The sequence below is a fragment of the Lissotriton helveticus genome, chromosome 1_1, assembly GCF_964261635.1.
Source record: "Lissotriton helveticus chromosome 1_1, aLisHel1.1, whole genome shotgun sequence".
NCBI lineage: Eukaryota > Metazoa > Chordata > Amphibia > Caudata > Salamandridae > Lissotriton > Lissotriton helveticus.
In genome coordinates, this window is record NC_136057.1 from 443,139,760 (window position 1) to 443,163,833 (window position 24,074).

At 45.4% G+C, this 24,074-nt stretch overlaps 1 protein-coding gene across 2 annotated transcripts in view; it reads right to left on the bottom strand.

Moving 5' to 3' along the window:
- The window catches only part of FBLN1 (fibulin 1), a 900,993-nt gene that overhangs the window by 621,378 nt on the left and 255,541 nt on the right, over positions 1 to 24,074 (bottom strand). For both annotated transcript variants that reach the window (XM_078673831.1, XM_078673830.1), the window contains exons 4-6: positions 22,763 to 22,928; positions 12,276 to 12,338; positions 2,692 to 2,793 (exon numbers count right to left, since the gene is read on the bottom strand). In XM_078673831.1, the coding sequence (XP_078529957.1) occupies positions 2,692 to 2,793; positions 12,276 to 12,338; positions 22,763 to 22,928 (331 nt within the window). The remainder of the gene's footprint in view (positions 1 to 2,691; positions 2,794 to 12,275; positions 12,339 to 22,762; positions 22,929 to 24,074) is intronic.

Consider the following 24,074-nt stretch of genomic DNA (forward strand, 5'->3'; position numbering starts at 1 on the left):
ACACTACCACAGTGCGAAGGCCCTCAAAAGCCCAATATACATCACATGTCTTCCATAAAGTTCCCTCAAGGTGGCACTGACTCAGCAGGCTGGTCTGTCCCACCGGTCTCTGGGATCACCGGAGCGGTGAGAGTCACGTCCTGCGCCGTAGTCTGCAGTGTGTCCGGGACCAGGATGTCGTCTGATCCATGGGGCCTCAAGGCCTCCGAGCCATCTTCAGCATCCGACGGCGCCAGAAGCAGAGCCCCGACGACCCCCACCGTGACTCTACAGCGTTCCTCACTCGCGGAGGTCTCCGAGCGGTGCCACTGCCTGTCGGGGCGTTTCCGTGGAGGGCGGGTCCCCCACTTCTCCCGGGGGCCACCTCCTTCACCCGGCGGGAGGTCATCTCCTCGGATCTCCAGCCACTCCCAGACCTCCCCCGGGGAGTCGAAGAAATACGCCTTCCCTTGAGTAAGCACCTTGAGCTTAGCCGGGTATAGCAGCATGTACTGCAATTGCATTTCTCGATGTTTCTGCTTGACCCCCTGAAAGGACTTCCGCTGTTGCTGGACCTGTTGGGTGTAATCAGGGTATATGGAGATCCTACTATTTTCGATGGTAAGATTCGTTGATTCCCTCACCGCCCGCAGGATGCAGTCTCTGTCGCGATAGTTCAATATTTTGGCTATGATAGCTCGCGGAGGAGCTCCGGGCCGCGGCGGTGGAACTAGCGCTCGGTGGGCCCGCTCGATCACAAAGACATCTGACAGGCCCCGGGGACACAGCTGCGTACGAATCCAGGTTTCAAGGAAGCGCTCAGCATTACCCGCCTCCGTCAGCTCCGGTACGCCAAGGACCCTGATGTTACTCTGACGAGCCCGTCCCTCCGCGTCCTCAGCCCTCCGCTCCAGGGCATCTGTAGTGGCCGTGAGCTGGGTCACCGTCTTCTTGAGGGATGCCACCTCGCTCTGTAGCTGTACGATGTTGCCCTCGGCGTCCGAGACCTTGACCGCCACCTTCCGGAGATCCGTCCGCAAGAGGTTGACGTCGATTGACACAGTTTCAATCTGCCTCTCCAGCGCCGACGAATGGGAGCCTGAATCGCCTTCAGGAGTTCCGCCCGGGAGGGCTCAACGGGGGCCTCCGCACCGTCTTCCTGACCTGATTGGCGGGTGATCCACTGGGACGGCAGCCTCTGAGTAGTGTACTGCGTTATGGTGTTGGGCTGGGTAGAACGAGACATTCTGTCCTTACGCATTGCCAAAGTCCTTATAGTACGACGGAGCACACGAACAGGTCAGCAGAGTTTTGGTCCAACGTCCCGTACTCACAGAACACTTGAGATCAGGCTCCTGGGCATGAGGACACCCCACTCCGCTGTCGTGCCAGGATCGCACCCCCACAGTCGGGCTCCGAAGGGTAGCAAGGGCCGGGGCGCAGTCTCCGAATATCTTCCCGCCCCACCAGGGTCAGCGGCAAGGAGCAAGATCTACCGCTCCCCTGCGGCACCGGCCAAATCCAATTCTGGGGCTCGCCTCAGTCGGTGCAGGTCTCCGCTTCCAGGACCGCCCAACAGCAGGGACCACAGGCTGCGGTCAAAGCAGGTCCCGGCCGCAGCAGGTAGAGTCTGGGGAATCCCCCTCCGGCATCCACAGCTGGCACAGGCACGGACCGGGCCAGAGGGCCCCCTGGGGCAGGGACAGTCCCCCTCCGGGGGTCCGAGGACTCTAGGCCCTCCAAGAGGCCGCTGACATGCCTTGGGGCAGTGCGGGGATCGCCCACGTCAAAGGCCGGGGCCTCCACACCTGACCGGTGCGTGCCACAAATCCCGGTCCCCACGCGGCAGGCAGCCGCCATCTGTCTCCCCGTCCAGGGGCCGCTCCGGTGCCCCCGGCCCCCGCAGCTGTCAGTCGGGGCCCCCCACCGGGGAGCGCGGCAAGTCGCAAGCGTCCGCAGGCGTCAGAGGAGGGCCCCCCGGGGCGCCCTCAGGAGCTCTGCACAAGGCCTCCAGGTCCCGATCCCCAGCCTCGCGTAGTCAAGCGGGCGGGGCAGTACAGTCTGGGCGTCGCTCTGGTGGGCCCTGCCCCTGCAGCAGACAGCTGGGGCCCCCGCCGGGTAGCGCGGCAAAGAGCAAGCGTCCGTAGGCGCTAAAGGAGGACCTCCACGGGCCGCCGTCAGGAGCTCCGCACCTGGTGGCTAGGCCCCAATCCCCGGCCTTGCGTAGTCAGGCGGGCGGGGCAGCACAGTCCGGGCTTCACAGCCGGCGATGTCCACTAGCGGCGGCTGCTTGCAGGCAGTGGATCGAACCAGCAGACCGAGGGGATTCCCAGACCCACTTCTCGGCCCCCTAGGTGTCTGGGCAGGATCTCAGGGTCCGACGGACGGGAGCTGGCAGAGCTCACGTCCGGTCGGCCATGCTGCTTGGCCACGCCCCCCGCATTGTTACTTCCAGCATTGTCCATCACACAAGTGCATTCTTACTTGCATGTTATAAGAATAATAACAAAAAATTTAAAAAGGGTTGCATGCTTCTCTGTCCTTTGCAGGTAAATTAACTCCGCAAAGAAATATAATTCGCCAAACATCAGTAATACTCAACACATAGTTGCTACTCTAAATCAATTATGAATCCAAATCTGAGAAGGTGACCATAACAACAATTTATTTGCTTTATACCCCTATAAAACATTGTAGCTGGTAATAATTTACCTTCACATGAAATACCATCGGCCTGAAGCTCATATCCCATAAAACAGGAGCAAGTATAACTAGACCCTGTGTTCCTACATTGCTGTTTGCAGGGGCCACCACCTAAAAATCAAAAGCAAAGAAAATACATTAAAATAGTGCTTTAACATCTTTGCATTTCAAACGCATGGACGGCTTGTATGTTTGATGCTTGACAAAAATCATGTGGAAATAGGAACAATAGAGGTTTTCCTCACCTCATCTCCTTACCTTTATTAAGGATGTCCTGCTAGGTTTGAACTCAAAGTACCAAATCATGCTGAAATGCTGCTCATTGTTGAACAATGTGTTTTTTTACAGAAACATTTGTATAAGACTTGCCCTAATCAAAAGCCTAGATGTTAAAATTAATCATGAATGGCTTCCTCTGAAGATCTTCTTTAGTATGTTTTCATTCATGTCTGTGTCTTCTAGATAAATTATGGTGGACAGGGATTAACACGGATTCTCCAATGTTGATAATAATAGTCTACTAGTGGCCTTTATCACCTCTTTGCATCAATGCAGTCACTACCACATTCCCATGTGTAGTATTTCTTCTATATCCATATTTCTCACTACCACGATTGAGTTTTTAACTCAGATTTTCTTAGGCTATGGAACCCATGTTGTGACAGAACACTGGAGACCATGTGTCCAAGATGCGGTTAGTTGCCTGAACCGGAGATGTGTGAGAAAGAGATGCCCTATAACTCAGTGATTAATTTAGAAAGGTTATCCAGCATGTACGATACCTGCCAGCTGAAAAATGCACACTGGATTAGAACCATTTTTCGATGTAATGACTAGTGCTTCTTTGCAGGGGATTGGGTGGCAATAACTTGCTAAGCACCAGTGTCCAGTGAGATATGACATTGGAGTCAGACAGGATTCTAAGTACCAGTTCTTGTGACTCTAGAGAGCCCATGCTACTGAAGACCTTTGAAAACTTTCACAGCACTTAGGCCTGGTTCAGTGATGAGAGCAGTCACTCTGCCAGCAGGAGAGATATTATATATATATATATATATATATATATATATATATATATATATATATATATATATATATATATATATATATATATATATAAGAGCTCAGGAACTGTGAGCTAGAGCGCACAAGTGGCAAAGGCAACTGGGGGACAGCTCCGGAGTGCGTGGCCTTTTGCCCAATAGCCAACAGAGAAAGTTCCTGCCAGTGAAGCAACAATTTCTGTTGTGTATTGGAATGCGTGAAGAGAGAAGCCTCCTGTACGATAACATGTCCACCTGAAATCCGTAGGTGGCGTGTTTTACTGCTCCAAGCTGTCATTGCCTGAGACTTGTAAAAAAACTGTATTATACCTCTCAGTAAATGTACCCTTCAGCTTTCACTGTGAAGGTTCCAGTGCCTCTTCAGAGCCAAAAGAAATTCAAGGCTTTCTTCTGTTTTTTCTGCCACTCCCTTCGATCAGCCTGTTTGCTGCAGGGGTACATACCCCTGACTCCATCTGTCATCTCTACAGAAGTCCCATTGAACCTGAAGATTTCCAAAACGTGTACTATGCATCTAACTGCTGACGTCTGACACTTTTTACTTTGTAACTAATTAAGAGATTAAAATAGAATGTATTTAAGGAAAGATCCCCGGCTGACAAGCTTTAAATCAGGCACTTGCACATTAGACTGCCAGAAAATGGCTACTTACGGTGTGCAAGAATTCGTATCTCTTTCATATTGCATATGAATCATCAATGTGGGCATACTCATATGTATTGGTTTCCCATCCAAGGGACCTAATAAATGAAGGCGCATTCATGCTATTGGTTCTTGCATCGACTGGTTTGGAGCACACGCTGTTTTGAAGTTGTTTGCTCAGGTTGAAGGGAGGCACTCTATTGCCCCCTAACTGCGGTGAATCCTGACCATAAACCACCATCAGCATTATGCTTCTGCCAGGGCTGTGGGAGAGGTTTTCTAGTCAGCACCAAACCGTAATACAATAAACATTGGCACGTCTGGCTTTATTGTGCTATTCCATACAAACAGCATTTTTCATGCCTGTGTTTCTATGCATCACCATGTTAAAGCTAGACCTATAGGTTTGCCAATGCTTGTTTTTGTTTTATGCAGCTCGACTGTGTGACCTTGTGCATATGTGTACTTTTGTATGACTCAAATTCGTTTCCTGGTTTAAACTTAAAAAAAGCCAACTGCGCTGGAAAAAACGAAAAAAAAGTACTGTTTTATGTATGCATTACTAGGGTAAGAAATAATAGAAAGGTGTACATGGAAGAATAAGAATATTCATAATAATTAGGAAGAATCCTTATAATGAATCCAGTATTTCTTTCGCATGATCAAAGGTGTAAGCATGGACTCTTTAACTATCAGAGTTATTCCGAAAGAAATGAAACGATAAAGATTTTTGAGGTACAGCCATCACGTGTTTCGGCTAGTAAGCCTGGGCCTTCCTAAAAAAAGATTATATATGCAAAACGTAACAAATATGTAGCACAAAACATCAAGACCAGTATGTACAAACCATTTCCATACAGAATGAAAGAATGTGTAACAATAGGTCAGAGACAGCTAGGCTCTCAAGCCAAACCTAATAATAACACTAGAGCAGGTCACTGTAAGTTTAGTGCACTTCTCTCTGTAATAAAAAACAAGCATTGGCATTGCCAATAGGTCTCGCTTGTGGGACCTTATAAGCACATCTTCCACCTCATTATTTTGCAGCCTAGGCACATGTTCCAATGCCGCCCAGCGAGTGGCGCTGTTTCCTCACATGAGGTAAAGAAGGAAGAGAAATGCACGGCTGTGAAAGTGGCTCTCGGGGGCGCATTCCTTTGAAGTGTCGGGTCTGATGCAATTATGCGAGGCAGGCTGGTTAGGAAGCAAATGGCAAGGAAGGGAGGCTGAGGCTTTGATGTGGGGAGTCACAAGTGAAGTGAATAATTAGGGGAGGAGAACTGGCAGGCTGATAGGCAGAAGGCTCAGGCAAGCTCGTGCACGAAGGAGCTTGCTGTCACGTGATTCACGTGAACTTAAAGAAAACTGCAGCGCAAGAAGCCCTTGGTTTCACGAGGATTTTGGCTACTTGAATTCTCGCTCCGCTCGACGCGCTTGCGCGCATCGATAGGTCGCGAGACCTAAAAACCTGCTAAGCCGCTTTAAAAAATATATGTTTATTGTATTTATATAGGAAATAGTCAGTACTTTACAGGATTAAGAGGGGTTTACAATCTGCTATTTCGTAATATTATTTACGTGGTGCTGATACATAATGAACAAGATCATTATGATCATATTTCCAGCCCGACTGCTGCCCTTTTGCAGGAGTGGTATGTTGGCCTTGTCAGACTGTCATTGTCTAAAAAAAGTTCTTAACTAATAAACAAAATTTGAGCATATGCTTTGGAATTATTTTTCTCCTCGCCTGTTCTCCTCTCTGTGTTCTCTCCCCAACCTATACGCTTTCACATCAACCACTGCTTTACTCAATGTTCATTGCCTGGGATTTGCTTAGTGAGGAAGAATAGGATCTGCTTTTTTCAATGTGCTCGAAAGCAACGAGCAATTTGTTTCACTGTTCTGCTATGGGATATATTTCCCAGCACCTTTTGGACATAAAGAGTGTCGGTCAGGCTGAGCAGCGGTCAGTGGGTCCGTCCACTTTGTTTGTTTGTACATCCTGACACACACACTTAATTTCAGGCCAGGCAGACAAGAGCTAGACTTGCACTGCATCCACAGGCTCCTGACTGTCTGAGCTGAACTTTGCTCGGATGAGGATGTCACAGCTTATGTGGGTGTGACCTCAAATCAGTAAAGATCCATGAGGCTCTCACCCTCGTAATGAGGGAAGGGTCAGTGAAAGCCTCGTACCTGGGTGCTTCAGTTTTGAGTCCTTAACTGCCAAGTATCTATCACTGACACATAGTCACAGAGTGGGTGGGGTCAGCATTGTATCTGACCCTAGCCTTCTTTGTGACGAGGTAGGGACTGCTGTCGAGGCAGCAGTCCCAACCCTCCTGACACCTCTGAGGCTTCTGTCCCAGAGAGCTGCAGCAGGTAAGTGTTTTTTATTGACTGTTTGGTGTGTGTATGTATAAATGTATGTGTATTTGTGAGTGAGTATTATGAGTGTGTGTATGAGTGAGTGAGTGAGTGAGTGTGTGTGTGTGAGTGAGTGAGTGAGTGAGTGAGTGAGTGAGTGAGTGAGTGAGTGAGTGAGTGAGTGAGTGAGTGAGTGAGTGTGTGTGTGTATGTACACAAGAGGGAGTGTGCATGTGTGTGTGGGCACCCTCACCTCCTCTCAGTTGTACTTACCTGCCACTGATATTTTGTAATGCACTCACATTCCTCCTTTTTTAGCGGTTTTTTTCACTTTTAGCCTATCTACATATATTTGTTTCCAGTCCTCTAAAGCTGGTACTGCAGCCACTTTCCAATGCACAATGATGAGCCTTTTAGTCCACTTCTAGCATGAGATTCAGACACTTGGGTGTTATATATGTAGCATGAAGGTAAATAAAGTGGGCATATTGTAGTCTTGCGTTCCTGGAAACCCTATGAGCTTACTCCTGACCAACGCTGTACTGCCTACCTATAAGCTCTTTATTAATGTTGGTTTCCCAATTAGTTCTGACTGACTGCATTTTGAAATGAGTCCTTGTAAGAAATTGGGTTTTTGGTGGAAACGGTAGGGGGGCATTCAGGTAGCAACCACAATCCTGGTCAGGGTGGACCACAAAAGTCATAACATTTGCATGTGCTTAACCTCTCGTAGTTCAGCACAAAGTAGTCAGGCTTAACATAAGAGGCAATGTGTAAAGTATTTATGCAGCAGTTAAACAGTTATAAAGTGAACAATAGCACAAGAAAAACCCCACAATGAATTAAACAAATAGAATAAAATGTAATAAATTAATTGAGACCAGAATGACAAAAATCCGTAGAACCGGAGATGTGCAATTTTAAAGATTTAAGGGAAAATAATATCTAGAAGAACTCCACCAATGCCGGTCCCAAGTTCAGCTGTGAAAGGAGGAGGGTTATGCATAGACAAGCTATCCCACCATACAAAAAATCCTAGCTACAGAAATGTCAACCAACATACATCCCGGCCTTAGGGAAAGAGGAATCTCCTTCACAGAGAGCTTTGACATCTTCTGGTGAAAGCCAGAGATCCCTGGAAGCCCTTAGTTGATCCATCTGCTTCCGACCAAGACCATTGCCATCGGGATATGAAATGTAAGGACCATGTATGAGACAGGCAAGACAGCCCAAGTGGCAACGGAGATGAAAATACAACCATGCCCTGCTTACCATCAGCAAGACCAGATGGACACAGCCTGGACAAAAAAGACTGTCTGCAGAAGAAATGCTGCTGTGTTCTGGACACTAGGAAGAGAATGCCCCCACACACTCAGGAAGTAGCACTGATGCCAATGCCAGCAGCCAAAAGAGCTCTTATTTGATGGGAAGCCCATGGTCCCAAAATCATCACAGCGACCTTCCACAAAAAGAAAAAGAGGACCAACATGAATGGTATCCAGTGCTAAGCACCCACAAATGACAACAAAGAAGAAAAAGAACAGTTTTACAACAGACTCCAGTCTATCCTGGAAAAGCGCCTTGAGAGAGACATCACCATACTTATGGAGGACCTCAATGCCAAGATTGGAAGTGACAACACTGGGCAACCATGGCTTTGGCCACAAGAACGAAAATGATTAAAGGTTCGCAGATCTCTGGGCCTTGAACAGTCTGATGATAGGCAGTAGTGAATTCCCACACAAAAGTACACACACAGAAATATGGATGTCATCAGACCATTCAACAGAGAATCCGATCGACCATGTCTACATTGCCAAGAAGAGCCGAAGGTCCCTGCAGGATGTGAGAGTGTTGAGATGAGCGGGCATGGTGTCAGACCATCAGCTTGTCATGGTCAGACTAAAGCTAAAGCAAGCATGGATGGACTCAACAAACCAAAGTCCGTGAAATAAACTCTCCTCAAAGATGCACAGAAAAGGAATGAATACTCTGTCACCCTCAGTAACCAGTTTCAAGTCCTGCAAGAACTAGAGGACAACAGAGATCCAGTAGAAAGTCAACATTCCTGCATGAGGCACTGAAGGCAGACATTGAAATATCAGTAGACATGCTCACCCCATGTTTGGAAGGATCTGATAGAGGAAAAGGTGCCATCAGACTGGAAGTAGAGTTATCTCATTAAGATCTCAAAGAAAGATGACCTGAGTAACTGCGCAAACTACAGAGGGAAAACTCTTCTATCAACCCCAGGAAAGTGTTAAACAGAATAATCTTAAACGGAACAAGTCGACGCTCAGTTGCGAGACCAGCCAGCTAGCTTCCACAAAGATAGATCCTGCACAGACCAGAATGCAACACTGCCCATCATTAAGCAGTCAATGGAATTGAAATCCCCCTCTATTCAACTTCATCGACAATGAGAATGCATTCAACAGCGATCAAGAGATAGGCCACTTGAAAACTCTTCATCGACTACCGTGTGCCAAATAAACCAGTAAGAATCATCAGGAATTCTTATGAGCCAATGACCTGCAAGATAGTCCATGGAGGACAACTCACGGAGGCCTTCCAATTGAGGACCGGAGTCTGCCAGGGTTGTTTGCTCTTGCATTTTCTCTTCCTGCTGGCCAAGACGTCATCATGAAGACATCCACAGCAAGGAGAAGAAATGGGACCCAGTGGACACATTGGACACTGCTCGATGACCTGAACTTTGCGGACGATCTGGTCCTACTCTCCTATACCTATCTGCAGATGCAAGAGAGGAGCAATAATGTGGCAGCCACATCATTACAACTTGGCTTCAACATCCACAGAGGAAAACCCAAGATCCTGAACGCTAACACGGGTAGCACAACTGCGATCACTCGGCACTGGATGAGGTTGAGGCCTTTACCTACCCGGGCAGTGTCATAAACAAGCAGGGCTGCACAGATACCGATGTCAAGGCAAAAATCGTCAAAGCAAGGGCTGCCTTCACTCATCTAAAGAAGATCTGGAGCTCAAAGGACCTAACGCTGCAAACCAAGATCAGGCTTCTTAACACCAACTTAAAATCGGTCCTTCTGTATGGAGTAGAAACTTGGAGGGCACCAGTGACCACCACCACAGTCCAGACCTTCATTAACACCGGTCAGAGAAAAATCCTCCAAATCAGCAAGCCAAACATGATCAGAAACACCGACCTATGGCAGCTTACCTCCCAACTCCCTGCTTATCAAGAAATCATGAAAAGACGGTGATGCTGGATAGGTCACACCCTCCGCAAGTCCTGACCTGGAACCCTAAGGGGAACAGGAAAAGAGGAAGACCAAGAAACTCCCGGCGTCAAGGTTGAAAGGTTGACTACAAGGAAATGGGTTACACCTGGAGTCCGATTGAAAGAAAAACCCAGTCATGGTTAATTGCCCATACCCCAGGAAGGGTAGTGGGCATAAGTAAGTGCCTAAAAGTGCCAACTGTGGTTATCTGGCTGTGCCGGACAGGGACAAACTCACAAGTTTAGGTTGAACACAATGGAGAGTGTGTCGGATACAGGGACCAAGCTGCGCCTGCTGAACAAGAGTACCTTAAATACTGGTTGGGGAGCGTTGCATAATCCTGTGTCGAGGATGAATCCTGCAGTGGGTGTTCTGAAGAGCTGTGAGACGGCGATACCTTAAATTCATCGAGGATGCCATTGACGAGTGGCTTTTGATGTGAAGTCCTGTGTCGTGGATGCATCGTGCAGTGGCAGTTCCAAAGGGGAGCTGTGAGGAGATGCATTGTGCTGCATGGGTTCTGCCCACAGGATAGCAGGGCGGGCAGATCACCTTCAGATCCACTTCCAAGTTTCCAGGACTGGGGACAAGTTGTGGGACAAGACTCACAGCAGACTGAGTTAAGGTGCTGGGTTCGAAATGGTTGGAGCCTGTTCTGTCCATGAAGCTTCTAATCAGGAGTCCAGCCAGCTAGCCCTTGGAGTCACTCTGGTGGTCCTGAGTTCAAGGTGCTGGCCCAGTCCTTCACTCAGGCAGCAGGGAGGCAGACAGCTGGGTAACAGAGTAGCAGTCCTTCTTTTAGAGAAGCACAGTAGTCCTTCTGAGTCTTCCACAGGTCCAGAGGTGTACTGAAGAGTTGGGTCAGAGAGTCTAATATGTATATCTGGTGCCCACTTTGTAGCAGGGGACGTTTCTAGAGAAAACCCTGGCTCCAAGTTGGCTGAATGAACAATGCGGTGGTGATAAGTCCTTTGTATGAAGCAGGGCACAGCCTATTCCGTTGTAAGTGGGCTGTGCGTAGCTCAACCAACCACCTTTTGCCAGTTGATGGCCCACTCAGGCACACCTAATACCTCTACTGTGTGAATGTCTTCGAGGAATAAACATAGTACAACTGCTAACTACACCTAGTCATGTGATCCAGGAACAGACTTCAGGCACCAAACAGTTAGGGCAGGAAAATGCCCACTGGCCCAGTCGCATTTTCAAATTTGTGACTTAAACTCCAACTTTACTATTGAAGAGGATTTTTAATTACAATTTCTCAGACACAAAACATGAAAGGTTTACCTGATCTCAATCAAATGTTAGCACATATTAAATGTAATAAGGCAACCAAATGCTATCCAATGGGAGATGAAATCCTCACAAAAGGGAAAAACTAATTTAGGAGTTTTTCACTACCAGAAAATGTAAAACTTAAAAGTGCATGACCAACTTTTTAAATACACTGCACCCTGCCCTCTGGTCTCTGTAGGGCTACCGTGGGAGTGACCTACATGTATTAATAAAAAGGGAGGTTTGGGGCCTGGAAATACATGTATTTGCTATGTCAAAATGGCAGCTTAAAATTGCACACACAGGCTGCAATGGTAGGCCTGAGACATGTTTAAAATGGCTACTTAAGTGGGTGACACAAGAATTGCCTCATGCCCACTAGTAGCATTGACTTTCCAGACCCTGGGTACATATAGTACAGCTTTACTATGGACATATAAGTATATTAAATAGGCAAATCGGGTGTAAGCCAATTTTAGCATGTTTAAAAGACAGAGCACAAACACTTTAGCACCTGTCAACAATTGTAAAGTCCTAAAAGAAAACAAAAAAACTGTTCCGAAAACAGGAGGGTGAAGGCACAAGTTTGGGAATGACACTGCAGAAAGGGTCAAGTCCAACATTTATCTGTTGTCTTTTTTCAGTAATTCACTATGTCCTGATTTATTTCTGACACAATTACTTTTCTAGGAAATGCCCCATTGAGCGCTTATATGAAGCTTAATTAGTGCAACTGGTCAGTATAATGATCTCTTGTGACAGCTTTTATTGCTCACCGTTCAGCCCAATTTAAATTGCAGCCGTCTGGGAATAGCTACAGTACTTAATTCCACCATTTGCTGAATGCAAACTATTATAAGACATAAACAGAGAAGTAATCCACTGAGGTAAGGGGAATCCAATCTGACACTCCTTAACAATTATCTAAGGCATAACAAAAGAAAAACAAAAGAACACCAAGAAAAATAAATGAACTTACCTCTGCAGTGATCATGAAGGTATTCGTCATCATTACTTTCACGAACCACTGGTGAATTCTTGTCTGCAAAGCAAAATAAATAAATGTTCAATTCTTCTCCATACAACCAAATATCACTGACATAACTTGGTAGGCAAAAAATGTTTTACACTTTACACCATATATGAGATTGTAAAAAAAATGACTGAAATAAGTTTTAGATTATGCAAAAGTATGGTGAATAATAATTTTAGGCTATGGTCTTGAATGAATGAATAAACAATACTTATAAAGCGCAGCAGTTGCCCGAAGGCGTCAAGGCGCTTAAATCAGACCATATATCATCACATTCATATCATCAACATAGTATGAAAACGCAATCTTTGGCCCAATGGTCAGTTCCCTCACAAAAAATGTGTACGGTGTATTAGACTCGAGGTACATGTAATTGATCTAGTTTCCATAGATACACAGAAACGAAATGGTCACTTACCTGTAAAAATAGTTTTGCAGCTTAAAGAATTGTCTGGGTTGACATGCTGTGCATTATTCCACTATCTAGTGATGGGGTCCAAAATACTTCTCCTAGTCTTCTTTTTTTGTTAGGAGTATTCTGTTCTCATTTGGTAGTATCTTCATACCCTTATGATGTCAGATGTGAGCCCCGAAAGCCTCTGTGCACGGTCATTTTTTAACTCTTTTCCTCACTTTGGTAACTTTGCTTATGTTCTTCTTGGCTTTGTGCTGATTTCAAACTGAAGCATTTTTAATTCTATCTTAATTCAATCAGTTGTCTAGGAATGGATAGAGGTGTATCTGCTGCCGTTCTCAGATGTGCTGCTATAGAAGCCAATCATTTTGTAAACACTCTGGGTGCTGATTTTATGCCAAATGGGAACACCTGGAATTGATAGTGTGCTGGAATCACAAAACAGAGAAGGAGTCTCTTGTGCTTGTTGTTAAGGCATGCATGCATGTAGGCGTCTTTCAGGTTTATTGTTGCCAAAAAGTACTTTCTCCACAGTCACAAAATGACTTACTGTAATGCGGTCATCTTGATCCTTTGTCTTTTTATGACCCTGTTTAGGAAGCAAAGATCGAGAATAGAGTGACTTGTCCGGTTTGGGAACCAGGGCGCACCGATTAGATTGACTGGTTGATCTTTGTAGGTGGTTTATTTCTTGTTTTCGCCGGAGTTCCCCTTCTTTCTGCTGTAGAAATAACAGTTCATCTTTTGTATGGGACTTTCCCTTCAATTCTACGCTGAGGGGATTTTAAAAATAATTCTATATGGTAACCATGTTGGACGATGTTGAGTATCCATTTGTCTGAGGTGATGTCCCTCCAGTCCTGGAAGAACCCCCATAGTTTGCCCCCTAGTGGGAACTGTTGTAGTGTTTTTTTTAACTTTATTTTTCAGGTTTATATTATTACAGTTACAAACCCCCCCCCCCCCTAATTGGCATCAGAGCAATACACGTATACAAATCGACTGTCTCATTATGGCTCTTTTGTTTGGATATAGGCTTCACCTGGATACACGTAAACCCATGAGGCATAGCAGAGGAACATACACATAAAGAGGTATCATCGTGAGTAAATAACCAGACCCTGCACTGTACATTGTACTACCTACAACCTAGGAGACTCCCCTGCCTCCTCATCCGACCCCGATCCCTGCTGCGAAAATAAATCGCCGCTCGTCCCTTCTGAATCGCTTTGGGAAGTTTGCCCCCCTCCCAATCCTGCAATACACATGGCTCGCCAGGCAAGTAGGTCCTCTTGTAATTTCTCATCTCTCCTGCTGCGCTGCATATGTGTTTCTTTGGCTAGGGACCATTCTCGCACATCTCTGAGCCATGAGGGTATCTCTGGGGCCCTCTGTCCCATCCAAGTGATAGCCACCCTGCGCCTAACCAGCACCAACATGAATTGCAGTAATCTATAGGCCAGCTTTGGTTTCCTCGGCCTAGGGACCAGCGCCAGCAAACAGTGCAAAGGTGTCAGTGTGATGCGGAGGCCCGTAGTGGCAGATATGTGATCTACAACGCCCGCCCAAAAGCACTTAATTAACAGACAGTCCCAAGCTAAGTGCAGGAAACCGGCCCCCTCTGCGCTGCATCTGGGGCAACTATCCCTCCTGTCTGCTGAATGACGCTTCAATGAGATCGGAGTAAGGTAGGTGCGGTGTAGGAAGTTAAAATGTATTAATTTAAAACGTGTGTTACATGAGACCTTCTTGGCAGCATAGGGAGGAACTGGCTTCTGCTTTGTGAACGTAGAAGGGCCTCCAGCAGGAAACAGGCCTGAGCTCTTTTCTTCTACAGTTTCATCCCATACTTGTCCAAGGACCTCTTGACTCCCTCTTCCAGTGGATTGGTGTTGAGGTCCCAGTACTGTTCATTAATAATTTCTACATTGTGGAACATCTCGTCTGTATAGGTCCTCTTCCTCGAAGAACACCTCCTGTGACTCTTCCTGAGGGCTGGGCATGGACAGTGGTTCAATGTCAACTTACTCTTTCCTCTCTCATGTCCTATATTCCAGATAGTCTGAAGGGTTTCAAAAATGTTAAAAGGATTTATCAAAATCCCTTTTTTTCTCAACTTCGAGCACTTTTTCTTTGGCCTCGAGCGTAATTGGTGGCCTGTTCCTGTGTCTCGATCGCCCTTTGACATTAAAGGTTTCTCCGAGGAGCGTCCTCCGCAATGTCCTTGTGTGGGAGCCGCAGAACTATTTTTACTTAGACTTTGCTTCAGTCGATGTGTGTTTCAGCGCAGAGGCAGTCTTGTGAAGCTTGATTTCAGAGTGTCTTGATTCGGCTACAGTGTGTGTTTTTTTGGGGTTACCTGGGAGTGTTTCTTGTGTCTGCCTCTTTTTAGTCTTTTCAGTAGATGTTCTGTTTCACCCTTGAGAACTTCCACTCTTAGCTCTAAGTAGACGAAGATAAGGGCATCATCTGTTTGGGCAATTTTGGGTGAGGAAGGTCCTTGGGTCAGAAGCCAAGCATGTGCCCTACACCGACCACAGAACTCCACATGCCAACACACGCAACTAGACCACAGAAGTTCAAGCACCTGTCCGCTCATACAAAATCAACAACCTTATCCACATGGCCCTCATTTGCACACATACTCCTCCAAAGCACGAACCATAAAACTCATGCTCATCAACAGGCCTACAGTCTTGACATACGTGAACTATTATAGGACACAACCCTATTACACTCTTCATCACAGAAACTAATTTACCCCATCACAGAACTCTTCACCCCAGCAGGCTACAACTTTCAACATATAAACCACACACAAACGGCAGGAGGGAGGCTATCCATCTTCCAAAAAACTCCTGACCCTGCACCCTCAGTGACCAAAAGCAACACTCAAGTCATTTGAGTGTCTCACCTGCTACCTTCTACTCTCGGCATCATGGACAGCTCCTTCATTCTGATCTACAGATAATTGGGCACTACAAGCACTTCACAATAGAAATCTCAGCGCTCATAATTTCCATTCAGCATGCTAATCAAACATTGCACAGAAACTTCACTATACACAACAACTCCAGTTACCTAGAAAACAAAGGAATCCCTCAATACACTCCTCTATACTCTGGACATCTAGCGGCACACCACCAAATCCACCTACTCCAAACATACTCAACATCATCCTGTCATCATCACTGTAAATCTGCTTTGGGGAACTGATAACCCTGGGCTAGATGGACCATGTTGTCACCAGCTTTTCTATCCTCCATTCTCCCCTCACTACATCCAGATCAACAACAACAACAAAAATACACGTTCTGCTCTTTCAAAGATATTCCCATGGGCACCTCCTAAGGAGCGCTCCTTTACCTTTCAAAAACGATTCCTACCCCATCAAGAAGCACTTTAAAATATTAGCCCCAGGTGTGCATGGAGGGTAGTTGTGTATCAATTAGTGTCTGTTGTCCGGGGGGGAGTGGCCACGTAAGTGCATAGCGTAGAGCATATAGCGTGCACTCTCTCTGATACCTCCCCTGCGCTGTTGAAACTCGGCATTCCCGGGATGTCCATTTGAATGCAACAGTGGCACTTCTCCCCAGAGGCCCTTATGGTCCTGGTATATGCTGAAGAATTGTATTGAGACATAGGTCACATGCAATGGTGGATCAGTTGTTGGCAGGTGGAAACAGATGTGTAGAAATCTGCCCTTTGTGTCAAAATATATTGTTTTTATGCGCGGTTTTATACCAAACATCAGCAGTATTTATGCTCTTGGATAGCTGTTATTATGACTAATGTTAAGAAGCTTAATTTACTAACCTAAGCACATAGAATGCTAAACCGGCCTTACCAAGATTCAGACGCGCGACCACCACTCTGTTGCATGTCTCAGCTCCTGCAGGCCATGATGTATACCTTTACACATGCGTGTGGGCACACGTTCACAGCCTGGCAGTATGTGCGCCTGAAATCAAACACTGAGTGCTACGTTGGACTTGTTTCTATTGCTGTTTCACAGATCACCCTCTGAAACGCCACTTGTAACATCTGGATCATTTTAGAGCGCTACCCTTGAGTCTCCCAGACAAATAACTATTTAAGAATACCCATAGCGCTTAGAAGCCGACTAGATGTTTTGTGCTCGAGTCGCTTCATTAAGTAGCCTCCTCATGTGACACAGCCGGCAGCACCTGGCCCGGACGGTCCGAACCCGCTAGAGAGGAAGACGGGTGGGTCTACGCCTGGAACCCCGAAAAAGATACAGTCTGCACCTCTTACATGGCCAGCATAGTTTTTAACCACTGTGTATGTCATAAAACGCTGAGTATTAAAATGTCATTTAAAATAAAAAATCAAACAATACAATTGTGTGCAGATGTTCAATAAAAAAAAAGCATGGTCGGACTACAACATACAACCCAGGCACCAATGTACACATGGCCCCATTCGCCGATCAGATAGCTAATAAGTAGCCCATGATTGTAATCCTGGCATTCTTTAACTTCCAAGCACAAATTAGGGTCAGTCTGTATGGCCTTTGTGGCAGGAGAGCGCCGCAAGCCACCTTACTGCGTGTTTTGCGAGATTGCCTGATTATAAGAGACACCACCTGTAAAAACCGTCCCTCCAAGCTACAAACCAGACCCACAAGCATCCCCAAAAAGCCCCCACACTGATCTGTCAGACCATCCCTTTTGGCAGTGCCAGATTGCCACATAGGCCAGCCGGCCTCTGAAAAACGGTGTCTGAGTGTTTTCTCCAGTAGAAACTCAAAACACTTAGGGGCCGATTATGATCGCGGATGGACTTGAGTCCGTCCGCGATCACCGAGGATGAGGAAACATACGCATGGGCTGCGGCGTTCCCTCCTGTGCTATTAGGATGTGACCGCCACCCTGGCGGTCACATCCTCTATTTTTAACATTGCGACGCAGCAATGTTAAAAATGCACGCATTGCATTTGTATGTAGAAAGTGGCAGGCACCGCGCGGTGCCTGCCGCTTTCTGCATACAAATACAGGGGGGTACCATAGGTACCCCCCATGTGCACCCCCCCCTTCTCCTAGGGGGCCCGCAACGGGCACCTGCAGTGAAGTTCCGTATGCTTTTCAACAGCGGTAAACCCGCCGCGGAAAAGCATATCTTGGCAGCAATCCTAATATGGCGGACGGTGTCTGAGAGACACCGCCACCATATTAGAGCTTTTCCGCCGCGGTTGTAAGCCAACCGCGGCGGAAAAGCGGCGGACGGAAACCAGGACCCACCAGCCATCCTAATGTGGCGGTGGGTCTTTGGTGGGTCCGCTGCGGTTTTTCCGCATCCTCCGGGCCGGCGGTGGCTTCCGCCGGCCCGGAGGATGCGGAAATTCCGCAATCATAATAGGCCCCTTAATTGGAAGAAAATAAACCCCTCGGTTGCCTGCACAAAAATAATCAAACTTTACTTTATTAAAGCTATTTAAAAAAAGAAGTTAATAGCCAGCCCCATCGTGAATCCTCGTGACCCCCATATCGCCACACACCTACGCAAACACATCGTCTTGGGAAACAAGAGATCGATTTTATAAACAAGTTCGTAGCGCCCAGCACCAACTGCCTTGTCTCAGGGCGCGCACAGATAACGCGCTCTTGAAATCCCATAGAACGGGAGGTACCCTCTTCGCGAGCTCGCAAGGATTAAAGGCTGCGCCAGGTCTGACAAGATTCGGTTCCATGAGCTGCATGGCCCTAGGCTGAAGGTCACGGCCTGACCTCTTATCGAGATAGTGAATACATTAAAATACATCGATATCCGACTTAGGATGTGTGTGAAGTGTAAACAATACTCTATTTGAGTCTGCAACATGTTAAGAATTTAAACTATTACATTCCAATATGGATTTCGGGTTTAGATTGCTTCTGCTTAAAGGAAAGCAAAGGGATATTGCAATGTCCCTTCCCACTCAATAGTATTAGCCATCATCTAGTTTTGTTCATTCACTTAAGTCTGCGTAAGATGCGCCTTAGATGGGCTAGCTTTTCTCCATATCATTGCAGAGCCTAGATGTCTCTGGGTAACTGTTGCGCTTTATAAAAACATTTAACATAACTATGTGGGAAGTGTTTCCACGTCGTGCGTGATGACCATTAAGGCCCGATTTTCGTGTTAGAGGATTCAGCTCTTAGCAGTGTGATAGACAAACAAATGTGAGACAAAGGTGTGCAGTATATGTTTTTTCGGTTCTCTGGCAGTTTTGAACAGCTCTGCAGGTTCTTTTAAGGTATTTCTGATGATTGTAGTCCACCTTGCTGGTTTCTGCACTGGGGTGTCCAATCAAAACTTTTGTGTATAGCATAGGCCGGAATAATTGGAGGGTGAGAGAAGTGGAGGCTGGTATGGACGTTGTTATTAGCATCCCATATCAGAGTATCATTGTGAGATTTAAAGAAGTGGCTGTAGTAAATAGATATTTGGGGCATGAAATGGTGAATTACATAACTATCTCTGATTGTCCAGCAGTGTGTGACAGATCTCTCAGATATCCCTTGCCTCTTCATTTATTGATGGCTGATTTATTGGCTGCACAGTACAGTTGCATAAGATGCATCTGCTACAAGGATTGTCTTGTAGCAGATACATATTATGTGATTGTAAGAGGTGTAACTTCAGTTGGCTGCTGACCACTGAGTGTTATGGTTTCAGTATTAGTGTGGTCCAGAAATTTTATGTATGAAACTACATAAATGTATAATACCCCGGCATACCACAGGTCAGGCTTCCTTAAGTTACCTGCCTAACAAAAGTAGTTCCTGGTTGGTTTGTTTCAAACTGTGCATTGTAAGCTGAAGATTGAGTTTGAGGTTGCGATTGTCTTTCTGGGTTCTGTTGTTGGGGTGTGGGCTGGTGTAGTTGTACTGGAAATAGCTATGTTTTCAACTGTCTTAAAAAGTGTAGGTGCTCCTGGACGCATTGAATGCTGGCTGGTAGTGAGCTCCAGAGTGTAGTAGCTTGCACTGAGAAAGCATTTTTATGTTAAGGTGGTTGATGATCAGTAGAGCAAGTCATGACTACAGCACTCTGTCAACAGTGCAAAGTGCCTTGAACATTGCCCTTCTTGCAATAGGTAGCCAGTGGAATAATTTCAATACTGCAGTCATGTGTTCTCTTGGGTGAAGTTAGACAAGAAGTCTTGCAGCAGCATTTTTGATGAGTCGTATTTACTGTATGATAAATGCGACTGCACCAAGGTATAGGCTGTTGACATAGTCAAGCTTGGAGATTATGAGTGTAAAGATGGCTGGCAGTTTTTGTTGGTAGGTAATAACAAATTGAGAGAGAGGGAAAAGGACACTCTTGGTCCCCCAGTTAAATCTTGTAAAACAACAAAAGAGTGTCGTGAGAGAAGTGTGTAAGCACTAGACACAGAGAAGAAATCTCCCTGAAGAAGTCACAGTGGAAATCAGCGGGGTTTTTTTTAGGAAGCCCTCACTCACCACCCTGGGTGGTGACATGCTTCATCATCGGGCCCATTCATCGGCTTCTCCTGGTGGGCCCGATGATGAAGCATGTCACCACCCAGGGTGGTGAGTGAGGGCTTCCTAAAAAAAAAAAAACGCTGATTTCCACTGTGACTTCTTCAGGGAGATTTCTTCTCTGTGTCTAGTGCTTACACACTACTCTCACGACACTCTTTTGTTGTTTTACAAGTTTTTGTTGGTACTCAAGGTATGGGAATATACAACATAGTGTTTTCAATGTATAAAAGACACTTTGTTTGACATTATTATGATGTGGTATCAAGTATAGGTCTGAATCCATCGTTAACCCAGGTGCCTGACTTCTCTTGATATTGTTGGAGGGACCTCATATTCCTTAGGTCATATGGCGGTCGGCTGGTATTTTTGCCTTTGTTTGCAGGTCATAATCTCGGTCTTTGTGGTATTGAGCTTTAGATAGCTATTACCCATCTGTTTATGGCCCAAATGCAGTAAACAAGTTTTAAATTATTATGGGTGTCATCTTCATAGTTGTAATAAGTGAGCTTGAATGACTTAATGAGGTTTGCTAAGAAGGTTAGGTAGATGTTTAATAATAGAGGGGATATGATAGACCCCTGAGGGGTGCCACAGTGTTATTGTGAGGAACTGATATGAAAGGTGGTACCAACCTTAGTTCGCAGTCACAGTTGGGAGGCCAAGAGCTCAATGTGCATTATTTGAAATCTCTTCTCACCTTTCGCATATGGTATGTCAAACAATAATATGTGGTGTGAAAACATTGCACAACTGTTCAGGACATTGAGTCATGTTGTTCTTAGGTGAGCAACTTTCATGACCTTTCCTATTCCCGATACATATGTGGTTGTCACTTACTAAATCTACCAACCTTTCAGACACAATGTCCAATCAGGAAATTTCAAGATTCTAATATGGCATTGTACTTTGATTAACCTATTGGGCTGGAGCAGTCATCAAAAGTCAGGCACCACTTACATTTGACTGCCATTTTTCCAGCCTGTAGCCTTTCTAAGGGCACTTCTGAAATATCACGTGGTGAGATAAGGTATTTGCGCTAGAGATCTTTCTTTTGTTTGCAGGAGCCATATAATTTGTTAGGTTAATATGCCTGCTGCAGAGAGCTGTAGATACCCTAATAGCAGTGGTGTGAATCTAAAATGACCAAGTATAGCCTGCGATGTCACAAAGGCCTAAACTATCAGGCTTGCTGTCTTTCAAAAATGGTTTAATATCTTGATAATCCTTCCAGGGTGAACACGCTGAGGATTCATCTCCTTGAACAAAATATTGTGGAAACCATAATCAGGGAATCTGCGGCTGAAAGCATATGTATTATAGTTGACCTCTAGACAACTCTATGCAACATTTACTAACATTTTCTGATTTTTAGATATTATAATCTCAGATCTATGTAGTAATAATTTGCTTTTTAAAATGCCTTAACTCCTTTGAAATTCAGCTTAATGCTCACCTAATTTATGGTCTTTGGAAATAAATTGCTGTAATGAGGTCCTATGTAATTAATGTACTAAATGCATAATACTTGGTGAACTGTTTTTAATCAGAGAAGTGTGGGAATACTGGGTGGAAGGAATTTTATGAATACTCACGAATTCCATAATTTTCCTTCACAGAAATGTGAGGAAAATTTGTGATTTAGCCAAGAGTTGGTGCTTGCAGTGCATTCTGGTCAAGAAAAGGTATCAGAATCCACCAAGCCACACATCTCGGACTAACCTGGATTCCTTGTTTTCAGAAATGTCTGGGGCTGGAAGGTTTCCCTGAATGCCCACCGAGTCCTGGCCTAAATACTGCAGCTACCCACCATCACCAAAATGGATCAATCTGCAAAATGTTAGTGCTACCTTGTTGCGTTTGAGCCCTTTGCTTTCATGGGCGATAAGCCTGTCACAGAACTGGGATACTATTGTTACTGGGAGAAGTGTAGGAACTCTGTGTGGTAGGACATTTGTGGATCCTCACTAATTCCATTAGTGCGGTCTCCTTTGACTTGTAATTTGATGTGACATCAGCACTCACAGCAAGCGCGCAATACAGCAAAAAATAGAGAGAAAAAAACAAAACATCAAAAAGCTTTAAACCCTTTCATACTGCATCTTTTTCCCTACAACTATTTTGAAACAAATGCATCTAAAGTTCACAGCTTTAATGTATGATCATAGCTGAGGGCCATGTCCCCCTAAAAATATTATTCTGGCTACGGGCGTATGGAATAACAGTTAGAAGGTAAGAATGGCACTGCTGCTTTACTCGTGGAAGAACAGTGGTGTGTTAAGCAGGAGAGATTCTAGGGAGAGATTAACAATTGTAGTATGATACGAGTTAAGGAAATAGCATCCTTGAGGAGTCTGGAGATACCCCTTTCAGAGGACCTTTGGCTTTCTCCCTGATCTCATGACAGCCACTACAAATCCTTTTAAACAGTATGTGTGCAATAGCACGCAGGAGATATATTTAAAATGATATCATTTCTTAACATCGTCTCAGAGTCTGCAATTGATTACCTCCGTCGTGTCCTGCACCCTTGTCCTCACTCTCAGTCACCTCATGACCCTTTGTACAGCACGCTCTGAAAACTTGCCCACACTGGTATCCCAGCAAAAGGTTCTGCTCACAGCTCTGTCCTTGAATTTGTGCATTTTTTCCCAGCAGGCAACAACTACAACATTTCTGTAACAAAAAGAAAATAAATAACATTTGAAAAATAACCAGCAGGTGTCTGTACAAGGGAAATACTGCTTTTATTTCAATAAAATGTTCTAGCTTAACAAAATAACAGTATGTGCTATTCTGGAAATATACAGAAAGTCTAAAGAACTCTCAAAATGTGACATTAGGGTTATCAGGAGACAGTGTTGTTATGATGTGAACACAAGACTCTGAATTAACCGGCCTTCAACACATTAAGATACATTTCATTAAGATTCTGAGTGCAACTAGATGACTGTCCCCACCAACCAATATCCTTGAACTTCCATCAAGATTTTAGTATGACATGCCATATTTTAAATTCCTCATTTTCTATCAAGCCTACTATCCACGTTCCCATCCCACTCTAGCTTAATAAAATACAACAGACTCCCTAAATCACAAACATAATTACACAACTGAAACTTGTCTGACCATGTCGGGTGTATCATTGCGCTATTAGATTGGGCACAGGCTACGGCCTCTCCCCTCGGGTTGATCCCGTTGGACGCCGAGAAGGCATTCGACAGGGTCTCCTGGGGGTTCTTGTGGGCCGTACTTAGGTGGAAGGGATTTCCTGCAGAATTTATACAGGCGATCTGTGCGATGTATTCCTTTCCAAAAGCTTTGCTTTGTATCTCCGGTCAACAGACTAGCTCTTTTTCCATCAGTCGGGGCATGCGGCAAGGGTGTCCTTGTTCACCCTAGCTGTTCGCCCTTTATATCGACCCATTTCTCAGCAAAATAGAGGGCAATCAGGGTATAGTACCGATAAGAGCTGGTAATCATTTGTATAATGCTTTAGCTTATGCAGATGACATAGTCGCTATAACATCTGACGTCCCATCTGCATTTAGTGCCCTTAAGGACTTAGCTGGGCAATTTGGGGTAGTCTCGGGGTAGAAGCTGAATGTGTCCAAAACACAGGTGGTTCAGACCCCCGATATGCCATTAGCAGATGCCCCAGTGGTCACAGAAGCTATTTATCTGGGGGTATGCATAACTGCTACAGTTGGTACCATTCCAGATTTAAATATTCTCCCGATGATAGAAGTGGTAAATACTAAATTAGAGCGACTTGATTACCTGCATCTTTCCTTATACGGACGTTGTAGTGTACTTAAAATG